At 38.1% G+C, this 13,004-nt stretch overlaps 1 protein-coding gene across 3 annotated transcripts; it reads left to right on the forward strand.

Annotated features, from left to right (window-relative positions):
* The first annotated feature begins 1,245 nt into the window (after nt 1–1,245).
* On the forward strand, nt 1,246–11,239 carry LOC125891228 (macrophage mannose receptor 1-like). Of its 3 annotated transcripts, XM_049580301.1 has the most exons (6): nt 1,246–1,455; nt 2,622–2,802; nt 2,941–2,963; nt 4,199–4,288; nt 10,406–10,500; nt 11,105–11,239. In XM_049580301.1, exons 1-6 carry the CDS (start codon nt 1,383–1,385, stop codon nt 11,234–11,236), a joined length of 594 nt encoding a protein of 197 aa, XP_049436258.1. In that variant the 5' UTR covers nt 1,246–1,382; the 3' UTR covers nt 11,237–11,239. The 3 variants fall into 3 exon arrangements, with proteins under 3 accessions (XP_049436258.1, XP_049436257.1, XP_049436256.1); XM_049580300.1 differs by lacking the exons at nt 2,622–2,802; nt 2,941–2,963; nt 4,199–4,288 and adding an exon at nt 7,804–8,139; XM_049580299.1 differs by lacking the exons at nt 1,246–1,455; nt 2,622–2,802; nt 2,941–2,963; nt 4,199–4,288 and adding exons at nt 6,400–6,619; nt 7,804–8,139.
* Nucleotides 11,240–13,004: the final 1,765 nt, after the last annotated feature.

A 13,004-nucleotide genomic window follows, 5' to 3' on the forward strand; every position in this document is an offset into this window, starting at 1 on the left:
TGAAACATTACAAAGTGAAGAGATATAAAAAGTCATTTATAGCCTGAATCTGATCACTATGCATGTGTGTCACTACAGGGCTGTGTGCTGTCTCATCACATGCTGAACGTCAGTACCATTTTGTTTATGACCCGAAGACCTGGACTGAAGCACAAAGTTACTGCAGAGAGAAATACACAGACCTGGCTACTGTCGACAACATGGAGGACGTGACGACCCTGGACAACACGGCAGATAGAAGCAAACTGACTGGCTCAGTATGTTCCAGCTATTTGAGTTCACTTTTCTCTGTCTTTCACCTAAAAGTCATTTTGATAAGTGTGTCAGTGACAGGTGGTTTGAAAGTATTAAAATCTGATCCTACATAGTAACTATAGTAAATATCTCCTGTAAAATGTAGTAGAGTAGAAGTATAAAGTGTTTTCAGTATAAACTTCCTCATGGTGTTTGAGCAGACAGTGTTTCCCTGTTGAGCTGCAGTGGAGGGATGGTAACAAAAGGAGGAAGACTCTAACTTTGGAAGATCTCCACAGACAGATGAAGCCTCAGATTAACTTCACATCAATGTTTGAATATATTTTACACACAACGAGGACTGTAGAGTTTGTTCCCCAGCTGTAGCAGCTCAAAATAATAATAATAATATTCAGCATATAATGTGAGAAAACCTGAGTGCTTAATTAGTAATTAAGAGTTTTATGCCAAATGTAATAATGTAGGAAAATGATTATGTATAAACTAAGTAGAAAAATGTTGAATAATGTCATTAATTCAGTGTATGATGTGATCATTTAAAGAAAAGAGTACTCTCCTTGTTTCTTAGAGCAAAGAAACTCTTCTAATCTTACATGACACCAGTGTTATTACAAAACTGTTATCGCGTACATTGAAATTATTTCATTATGAGTTGCAACAGCATCACTTACACTGAAAGTCCAATATGAGGATCTCTTAATGTCCAGTATGAACAGCAGGAATGATTACAGGAGGCAAAACTTGTTTCACTGTTCATATGAGCTCCTGAATGTTGTTTGAAGACAGACTTCAATTTTGTGAACCTGTCCTTTAAGAGTTTTACACATTGAATCTCTCAGCTGTAAAATCCTGTAATAAAGTGGTGGAGGATCAGACTGACAGGCAGCATCAAGGCTGTTAATGGCAAGTTTATGTAAAAATGTTGCCTTGAACAAAAGCTAGAGCGAGCTCTAATTCTTTATCTCACTGTCAAATATTAGTACGCCTGGATTGGACTGTACAGAGGCACGGACAGCTGGAGATGGTCACTGTCAGACACAAGTTTCTACAAACACGGGGAGACAGAGTTCAGACGATGGAGGGCTGGAGAACCAAGCAATATTAACAGTGCAGCACACTGCACAGCGATGGATGAGGATGGACTATGGGACGGCCTCCTGTGTAGTAACAGCCTTAAGGTCGTCTGCTCATATGTCAGAGGTGAGAATATGAACTAGTGAAGTTTTCCTTCTCTGCTTCTCTTTGCCTCTTTGTTTTCATTATTTGGGCCTCTGTAGTATCAGTCAGTCCATCAAACCAACTTTATTTGTAGCACCTTTCATACAGGTGAGAGCAGTTCAAAGTGCTTTAAAGGTGACTGACAGGCTGAGAATAAGACAGAACAAATGGAAACAGTAAAACAGCTCAGTGTGTCTCCTGATGACATCACAGAGGGCTGATATGGACAGACTGGACACTTGTATGTTCACGTGCACACAGTGTGTGTGTGTGTGTGTGTGTGTGTGTGTGTGTGTGATAACGCTGACAAAAATATTCATATTTAAAAAACAATATATTGTATGTGTCTATTTTTGGTGATTTTAAGGACGTTGTTGTGGCCGTTTTTACCAAGGTCCAAGTTGCTACTGTAGGCCACTTAATCTGCAGTAAATTGGTTTAGTTCTGACTCGTGTTCAATTAATTAATCCACTCTTCCTGAGAAACCCAATGTTGCTCACAAGTAGTCCACAGGAGACAGGGAAAACGTTGATGTCGCTTTATTTGAAGACGCACAAAAAAAACCCCTGGTCCAATACCAGTATAAAGCAGTCTAAAACTGTACACGTGTCACATACGTTATGCAAGTTATACACTTTGTACACAGTCAAAAACTTATTTCAATCCACGCTTATGCCGATTCCTCTACATCCTACCTGCACACATGGTTGCCCTAAAGCCCAATTAACTGTCGTAAAGCAACAAAACAATATACTTTACTGCATTTAGCATCAGAACACAAAAATTGCAAACCTTTAACCTATAAATCTTAAAATGCACATAACCTGTCCATATACTGTTTAACTGTTGCATGAACTTAAATATAGGCAGAACATATTGCATATACTTGACAACAGAAACACTTATTCACATATTGCTTTGTGCCTAAGTGGCTCTCACAGACGTTTTATGAATGTAGAGAGATGGTTCAGAAATACTGTTATTAATGTATTTTATTTGTTAAGATGATAATGTTTTACTTTGTTATTATTACATATTCATTAGTTTATCAATATTATATAATGGTTTGAAAAGTACCACAGAGAGGCATGGATGGGAGGCTGTATGTTACTGCCTCTACACAGCGCCTCACTGTGCTCTATTTTCAGGGTCGGATGTGACATTTATCCTCATCACCAAATCCATGACGTGGACTGAGGCCCAGAGCCACTGCAGAGTAAACTACACAGACCTGACCAGTGTGAGGAACATGACAGAGAACCAGAAGGTACAGGAGCTGATACCTGCAGGAGAACGTGTCTGGATCGGCCTCTTCAGAGACTCCTGGAAGTGGTCGGATGGAAGTACCTCCTCATTTAGGCACTGGGTACTGAGAGAACCTGATAACAAAGGAGGGAATGAGCATTGTGTGGCTGCATACTTTTACTACTCCGGACAATGGCGCGACTGGTCCTGTGACGACAGGAGAGCGTTCATTTGCTACAGCACACGTGAGTTCTGACCCGTTATTCAAATTGTATTTGGATTTCTATAGCAACATATAACAGCAGCATATAATAAACATATATAAATAATCCACAGCATCCACAGTCTTTAAGTGCTCCTGTTCAGTAGTCTGACCGCCTGGGGTAAAAACTATCTGTGAGGCGGGAGGTTGGAGCTCTGATGCTCTGCAGATGCTTCCTGAGTGAAGATAAGAGAAAAGGCTGTGTGCTGGGTGACTAGTGTCCTTTAAAATACAAAGTGCTTTCTTCCTCCAGCAGGTGGTGTACATGTCCTGTATCTGATGTAATGGTGATCCTATGATTATTGACGCTATTTTCACCATCCTCATCAGGTGTTTATGATCCTGTGCTGTTATGCTGCCAAACCATACCAGTATGCATCCAGTCAAGGTGCTTCCTATTTTGGACTGGTAGAAGTAGATGAGGGTTTTTGTTGACATGCTGTGTTTCCTCACACCTCAGAAAGTCAAGTCTCTGTTTTGATGACACACCTGGTGTTCAGAGACCAGAGGGGTATTCCAGGTAGGAGGTTCAACAAACTGAGTCTAATCCTGAACTCTGACTTGACTTACCCTGAGCTGGGAAACTCTGAGTATCTGGTTCCAACTTATTTTACACCTGTGGAACTGGAGGTGCTCATGAATGCCTACAGCCAATATGAGCATAGATTTTGTGAAAAAAATGAACAGCGCTAAAGCTGCCAAGGGAAGAGAGGCGGCATATGAAATCAAGCAGAATCATCTTTGATGGGATGTTGGTGGTTTAGTGGATAAGCGGCACAGGTTCGACTCGGCCTGTGGCACCTTGCTGCATGTCACTCCTCTGTCTCTCTCCCCCTTTCACGCTCAACTGTCCTGTCAGTTTAAGGCAAAATGCCCCCAAAAACATATTAAAAAAGAACCCTTGCTAATTTCAGCAGCTATTTTAAGCACATATAGATGGTTGATGACTTATTTCAAATTTGAATCCTTTAGAAACTATCATACCCAAGAAAGATACCCTGAAATTCCATAACAAATATCATTATTAATGTTATTATTATAATGTCATTATTAGTACTGTTGAATGTTCCAGTTTAACCTTGTTACTAATTACAGTAAATGTAGGTCAAATAAAATAAAGTCTATTTGTACAGTGCTTCACTTTATATGAAGTAGAATGACACAACAGACTTAAAGCAGTGGTGTAACAGTATGGATGTACTGTATGTTTGAATACAGCTACAAGTCAGACAACAAGCAGCAGCACGGCTGGATTCAGCACACCACCTCACTACCTCACCACTTCCAGTGAGACACAGCCTGAATCAGGTGAGTTCTGTAACTGTATGTTACTGCTGCAGTCATGTTTCTAATGTAAATATGGCCACATCCACAAACATTTTTGCTACAGTTCTATCAAATATTCACAAATACTCTTATCACAATATTCACATCACTTCCACATGCAGCTCATCCTGGCCTGTACATCTGGAGTGTTGTTGTCCATTTGTCCACACATGGAGGCTATGGAAGTCTATTTTTACAAAGTCAATAAGTTGGCCAAGCCTTTAAACATTTCTAAACCTCCATAGTGACAGAAAACAATGGGAACTGTAGCTTGCACACAGATCCCAATTTTCATTTGAATGCAATATTGCCACATATTTGACTTTTTTAAAAGGAGTCCATTCAAGAACACCAACAGTATCTATTATTAAAATCTGTCTTACATACTTGTATTATTATGGTAAAAGAAGCACAATAAAATATATTTGATGACAAATACAATTTACAGAGGAAATATGGCCTGACTCAAAATATAATCAAAGTATAGTGCAACTGTCAATATTTATTCAAGTTGTCTACAGGACATATTAGGATGCATGTTAGGAGAGAAAATCTGTTACTGTCCAGTATGAACAGGAGGAATGATCACAGCAAACAAAAACTGTTTGAATCTACATATGTGTATATGACCAACAAGATGTGCTTAAAAGTATCAGCAGAAAAGTACTCACTGTGAAGGGAAATGTCTCCTGTGACTCATTCTGTTATTATGATTTATTTGATTTGATTGTTTTTTTATTACACAACATCTCAAAGTCAATTCTCTGTTGTATGTTAATGCTGAAAAGTCCATATGATTAGTCCAGGACAATGTACTGTCTATGTGACCTAAATGAAACATTACAAAGTGAAGAGATATAAAAAGTCATTTATAGTCTGAATCTGATCACTATGCATGTGTGTCACTACAGGGCTGTGTGCTGTCTCATCACATGCTGAACGTCAGTACCATGTTGTTTATGACCGGAAGAACTGGACTGAAGCACAAAGTTACTGCAGAGAGAATTACACAGACCTGGCTACTGTCGACAACATGGAGGACGTGACGACCCTGAACAACACGGCAGATACAAGCAAACTGACTGACTCAGTATGTTCCAGCTATTTGAGTTCACTTTTCTCTGTCTTTCATCTAAAAGTCATTTTGATAAGTGTGTCAGTGACAGGTGGTTTGAAAGTATTAAAATCTGATCCTACATAGTAACTATAGTAAATATCTCCTGTAAAATGTAGTAGAGTAGAAGTATAAAGTGTTTTCAGTATAAACTTCCTCATGGTGTTTGAGCAGACAGTGTTTCCCTGTTGAGCTGCAGTGGAGGGATGGTAACAAAGGAGGAAGACTCTAACTTTGGAAGATCTCCACAGACAGATGAAGCCTCAGATTAACTTCACATCAATGTTTGAATATATTTTACACACAACGAGGACTGTAGAGTTTGTTCCCCAGCTGTAGCAGCTCAAAATAACAATAATAATAATAATAATAATCATAATATTCAGCATATAATGTGAGAAAACCTGAGTGCTTAATTAGTAATTAAGAGTTTTATGCCAAATGTAATAATGTAGGAAAATGATTATGTATAAACTAAGTAGAAAAATGTTGAATAATGTCATTAATTCAGTGTATGATGTGATCATTTAAAGAAAAGAGTACTCTCCTTGTTTCTTAGAGCAAAGAAACTCTTCTAATCTTACATGACACCAGTGTTATTACAAAACTGTTATCGCGTACATTGAAATTATTTCATTCTGAGTTGCAACAGCATCACTTACACTGAAAGTCCAATATGAGGGGATCTCTTAATGTCCAGTATGAACAGCAGGAATGATGACAGGAGGCAAAACTTGTTTCACTGTTCATATGAGCTCCTGAATGTTGTTTGAAGACAGACTTCAATTTTGTGAACCTGTCCTTTAAGAGTTTTACACACTGAATCTCTCAGCTGTAAAATCCTGTAATAAAGTGGTGGAGGATCAGACTGACAGGCAGCATCAAGACTGTTAATGGCAAGTTTATGTAAAAATGTTGCCTTGAACAAAAGCTAGAGCGAGCTCTAATTCTTTATCTCACTGTCAAATATTAGTATCGAGAAGTCTGGATTGGACTGTACAGAGGCACGTACAGCTGGAGGTGGTCACTGTCAGACACAAGTTTCTACAAACACGGGGAGACAGAGTTCAGACGATGGAGGGCTGGAGAACCAAGCAATATTATCAATGCAGCACACTGCACAGCGATGGATGAGGATGGACTATGGAACAGCCTCCTGTGTAGTAACAGCCTTAAGGTCGTCTGCTCATATGTCAGAGGTGAGAATATGAACTAGTGAAGTTTTCCTTCTCTGCTTCTCTTTGCCTCTTTGTTTTCATTATTTGGGCCTCTGTAGTATCAGTCAATCCATCAAACCAACTTTATTTGTAGCACCTTTCATACAGGTGAGAGCAGTTCAAAGTGCTTTAAAGGTGACTGACAGGCTGAGAATAAGACAGAACAAATGGAAACAGTAAAACAGCTCAGTGTGTCTCCTGATGACATCACAGAGGGCTGATATGGACAGACTGCACACTTGTATGTTCACGTGCACACAGTGTGTGTGTGTGTGTGTGTGTGTGTGTGTGTGTGTGTGTGTGTGTGTGTGATAACGCTGACAAAAATATTCATATTTAAAAAACAATATATTGTATGTGTCTATTTTTGGTGATTTTAAGGACGTTGTTGTGGCCGTTTTTACCAAGGTCCAAGTTGCTACTGTAGGCCACTTAATCTGCAGTAAGTTGGTTTAGTTCTGACTCGTGTTCAATTAATTAATCCACTCTTCCTGAGAAACCCAATGTTGCTCACAAGTAGTCCACAGGAGACAGGGAAAACGTTGATGTCGCTTTATTTGAAGACGCACAAAAAAAACCCCCTGGTCCAATACCAGTATAAAGCAGTCTAAAACTGTACACGTGTCACATACATTATGCAAGTTATACACTTTGTACACAGTCAAAAACTTATTTCAATCCACGCTTATGCCGATTCCTCTACATCCTACCTGCACACATGGTTGCCCTAAAGCCCAATTAACTGTCGTAAAGCAACAAAACAATATACTTTACTGCATTTAGCATCAGAACACAAAAATTGCAAACCTTTAACCTATAAATCTTAAAATGCACATAACCTGTCCATATACTGTTTAACTGTTGCATGAACTTAAATATAGGCAGAACATATTGCATATACTTGACAACAGAAACACTTATTCACATATTGCTTTGTGCCTAAGTGGCTCTCACAGACGTTTTTATGAATGTAGAGAGATGGTTCAGAAATACTGTTATTAATGTATTTTATTTGTTAAGATGATAATGTTTTACTTTGTTATTATTACATATTCATTAGTTTATCAATATTATATAATGGTTTGAAAAGTACCACAGAGAGGCATGGATGGGAGGCTGTATGTTACGGTGCCTCTACACAGCGCCTCACTGTGCTCTATTTTCAGGGTCGGATGTGACATTTATCCTCATCACCAAATCCATGACATGGACTGAGGCCCAGAGCCACTGCAGAGTAAACTACACAGACCTGACCAGTGTGAGGAACATGACAGAGAACCAGAAGGTACAGGAGCTGATACCTGCAGGAGAACGTGTCTGGATCGGCCTCTTCAGAGACTCCTGGAAGTGGTCGGATGGAAGTAGCTCCTCATTTAGGCACTGGGTACCAGGGCAACCTGATGGAGGGAATCAGCTTTGTGTGGCTGCAGACTTTTACTACTCCGGACAATGGCGTAACTTGCCCTGTGCCATCAGGAGAGCGTTCATTTGCTACAGCACACGTGAGTTCTGACCCGTTATTCAAATTGTATTTGGATTTCTATAGCAACATATAACAGCAGCATATAATAAACATATATAAATAATCCACAGCATCCACAGTCTTTAAGTGCTCCTGTTCAGTAGTCTGACCGCCTGGGGGTAAAAACTATCTGTGAGGCGGGAGGTTGGAGCTCTGATGCTCTGCAGATGCTTCCCTGAGTGAAGATAAGAGAAAAGGCTGTGTGCTGGGTGACTAGTGTCCTTTAAAATGCAAAGTGCTTTCTTCCTCCAGCAGGTGGTGTACATGTCCTGTATCTGATGTAATGGTGATCCTATGATTATTGACGCTATTTTCACCATCCTCATCAGGTGTTTATGATCCTGTGCTGTTATGCTGCCAAACCATACCAGTATGCATCCAGTCAAGGTGCTTCCTATTTTGGACTGGTAGAAGTAGATGAGGGTTTTTGTTGACATGCTGTGTTTCCTCACACACCTCAGAAAGTCAAGTCTCTGTTTTGATGACACACCTGGTGTTCAGAGACCAGAGGGGTATTCCAGGTAGGAGGTTCAACAAACTCCGAGTCTAATCCTGAACTCTGACTTGACTTACCCTGAGCTGGGAAACTCTGAGTATCTGGTTCCAACTTATTTTACACCTGTGGAACTGGAGGTGCTCATGAATGCCTACAGCCAATATGAGCATAGATTTTGTGAAAAAAATGAACAGCGCTAAAGCTGCCAAGGGAAGAGAGGCGGCATATGAAATCAAGCAGAATCATCTTTGATGGGATGTTGGTGGTTTAGTGGATAGAGCAGGCGTCCCATATGGATGTCTTTGCTAAGATCTTTTGGTCGCAGTTGAGTCATGAAATAGGTCGATAGCCACTAGGGTCTAAATCATCTTTCCCCTTTTTGTCAATGAAAGATATAACTGCAGTGAGAATTGACTGTGGTAAAGTACCAGCTTTAAATGCATCAGAGTAAACCTTGAGCAACATATTATTGGTGGTCTCTGACACACTGCTATGTTGTCATTTTTATCATTATTAATATTATTATTATAATGTCATTATTAGTACTGTTGAATGTTCCAGTTTAACCTTGTTACTAATTACAGTAAATGTAGGTCAAATAAAATAAAGTCTATTTGTACAGTGCTTCACTTTATATGAAGTAGAATGACACAACAGACTTAAAGCAGTGGTGTAACAGTATGGATGTACTGTATGTTTGAATACAGCTACAAGTCAGACAACAAGCAGCAGCACGGCTGGATTCAGCACACCACCTCACTACCTCACCACTTCCAGTGAGACAATAATAATAATAATAATAATAATAATAATAATAACCCTAATCCCGCCTAGGGCACCAAAGTGGCTAGAGCCGGCTTTAACCTATCCTTCAGTGGCTATTTCTTTACATACTGTAGGTCAGCAATATCATATAAAAAGCTACCGTTCACAAAAAACTCTGATGAGAGCGCACGTCCGGGGTGTGTCAGATTTGATATGTGTGGCCAGTAAATGATTGAGTCTAATGAAAAACAGTTCTGTTCCAACAGATATTCATTGGGGAAAGACAGCACATCTAAACGGGGTGTGAAGATCCTCTCCCAGCGTAAGGCATTGTGAATTAATTCAGCCTCGATATCGATCTTATTTCCTACATACGAACAACCCATGTGTGTCTGCCAGCTTGCTTCAGGCTCGGCAGTAGGGAGGAGACAGGGTGGACTCAGGGTTTCTTAAAGAAAACCTGCCAGCGAGCAGGTTAGGTTCACAGAGTCAGTTGCCATGGTGATTGACTCAGAGTTTGACTTACCTCTCTGTCTGGAACTGAAAACCCAGAGTTTCCCTCATTTCAGGGTTAACACACTCAGAGTTTCCACTAAACCCGCTTTCTGGAACACCCCCCTGGAGAGGGAGCTGGTGATCTGGATGCCTAAGAACTTGAAGCTGTTAACAATTTCAACAGGGGTGTTGTTTATGTCAACAGGTGGCTGAACAGTTTTCATTTTCTGAAGTCAGTGATGAGCTCTTTTGTTTTCTCAGCGTTAAAGGACAGATTGTTGTTGTGATCAAGTCCCGGACAATAAATTTTAACCCTCATGATGCTGATCATTTTTATGGAGTTGTTTGTAAAGTGAGCAGCAGTGGTGATCAGCTGCAGATGATCAGTTTGTGTCGACTTAATGCTGAAAATATGCAACAGATGGAGGATGTAACTACCACATTTTCCCTGTTAGTGTTTCAACTGATGAAATTCTGAAATGTTTCACAGCTACGACAAAACAAGTGTTCAGACTGAAGTTTCACACACAGGACTCCTCTCTGGATCCGAATGACCCTGCTGTGATGGAGGACACCTTGAAGAAGGTAAATCATGTTTTCTAATTTGATTCAAAACCAATCAATTGACTCTAAAAGCAAATAAAAATACAACTTTATTGATCCCCAGAGAGAAATCCACATTGCAGCAGTACAAGAAACAGACTGAGGAGGAAACAGATAAAGAGCTATTTAAAATCATAAATACAGTAAAATAAGAAGATTTAATAAATGACATTCAGAAGCTATATACATGATATACATTACAATACTTTGGTCACATACAGGACATGACTTGAGCATTGTGCCAATCCATATGTGCAGAAGTAAAGTGTGTTAGTGCCACTCTGCAGGCCTTATTGATGTGTGACTAATGAAGAATCAACAGTCAGCAGAAACTTCACTATCTGCCACCAAATGCAGCAGGAAACTGTACAAATACAATCCAGCAATCTGAGAAAAGACAGAGAGTTTACAAGAGAAGACAAATCTACAACAGACCAACAGGTCGGCACCACCTTAGGAAAAACAAGTATATATGAAGCAGAGTGCTCCTAAAATAGAGCTTCCAGATGAGTCCAATATAAATAAGAATGCAGAATGTAATCTGTGTATGTGAGTGATGAGAATGATGAGGAGTTTTGTGTCTCAGCTCAAACAGAAGCTGAAGGACCAGGGGCTGGGTGACAACATCAAACTGAGCTGGAGGAAGCAGCCAGATGGAAAAGTCTTCCACAAGGAAGAGAAGAAGAAGAAGAAGAAGACCAAAAAGGATGAGCTTTAAGGCTGAATTGTTGTGTTTGGTTTCATCAGAGAAAAGTGGATTTCTTTCCTTAAAGTCTTCATGTAATGGGTCAGAATAGATCTGCAACAATTAGCTGATTAATCCATCAGTCGCAACTATTTTGACAATTCATTTATCAGTTATCAGCTGATTCCAAGTTCTTAAATATAAGATTTGATGCTTTTCTTTGTCATATATGATCATAAATTTAATATCTTAGACTATTGGTCGATAAAACAAAGCATAAGAAACCATTTGTTAGGGCTGTTGGAAATTAGAACAGACTTTGTTATTATTTTCTGACATTTTTCAATGAAAATACTTTAAGAAGAAATAAGTGAAGATACTTAATAATCAGATTTGACTCAAGGAAAGTAAAAAAAAAAACAGCTTTAATGTTTTGTGGAATCTTTAAAATATATTTACAAATGAGTGATATGGAAAATAATCATATGTGTTCTTCTCATGCTTTAAGTAATTTCCCTAAAATTATTCATGTGAGTTTTTATCTTACTGTTTCACCTTTAAGTTTAAATTTCAAATATTTGCTGGTTCCAGCTCCTCAGATATGATATTGATCATTTTCTTTGTCATATATGATCATATATTTATTATCTTTGAGCTTTAGACTGTTGGTTGATTAAAACAAAACATAAGAATTTATCTGTTTGGGCTGTTGGGAATTAGAACAGAATTTTTTATTATTTTGTGACATTTTTTCATTTAAAATACTGTAAAATAAAAAAAGTTAAGATAAAAAGCTGATCTTAAAAGTTTCATGGAATCTTCAAAATATATTTTTATTGTGAAAAATCTCTTTCCTTATTTAAGAGTAAAATTGTGTCCATAATATGTTGTCCCCCTTTAATGTGCCACAACATGTTTAAATGAGTTTTACAGAAAATCATTACACATGCTCTTCTCATACTGTCACTTTATCAGGGATACAAACTTTAACTGGTTTCCCAAAAATTATTTATGTGTTTTTTATGTTACTGTAACATCTTCCAGTAAAAATGCCAAATATTTGATGGTTCCAGCTCCTCAAATTTGAAGATTTGATGCTTTTCTTTGTCATATATTAATTTATCTGTTTGGGTTGTTCAAAATTATTTAAAAAAAAGTTTTCAATATTTTCTGACATTTGTTATATTAGACTAGGCTAGATTAGATTAGATTAGATACTTGAGAAAAAATAAGATACTTTAGAATATGATGACAAAAGATTTGATTGGAGAAAACTTCCACCTTTAATTAAGTTCAGCTTTAATGTTATGTAGAATCTTTAAAATCTATTTTTATAAGAAAAACATCTTGTCTGTATTTGGGAGTAATGTCTCAAAACTGTATGTTGTCTCCCTGTAAGTGTGCCAGAACATGTTTAAACAAGTTATATGAAAAAAATAATTATATGTGTTCTTCTCATGCTGTCACCTTATCAGTGATACAAACTATGCAGTTTTCCTAAAATTATTTATGTGAGGGTTTTTTTTTTTATCTTACTGTTTTACCTTTAAGCTGAAATGCCAAATATTTGCTGGCTCCAGCTCCTCAGATATGAAATTGATGCCTTTCTTTGTCATATAGTTGCTTGGGTTTCATAAATAAATTCATTATTGGGAGAAATTTCATTTGCACGAATGCTTTTTTGAATAAAAGTGATGTATCATTAAATAGAATAATATGCAAAAATGAAATTACATGATGAGTGAAGTTTAAATAATTTCACAAAATGTTGGTTCATTTATAAATTTTACACATTTTTTTC

The sequence above is a fragment of the Epinephelus fuscoguttatus genome, linkage group LG7 (assembly GCF_011397635.1).
Source record: "Epinephelus fuscoguttatus linkage group LG7, E.fuscoguttatus.final_Chr_v1".
NCBI lineage: Eukaryota > Metazoa > Chordata > Actinopteri > Perciformes > Serranidae > Epinephelus > Epinephelus fuscoguttatus.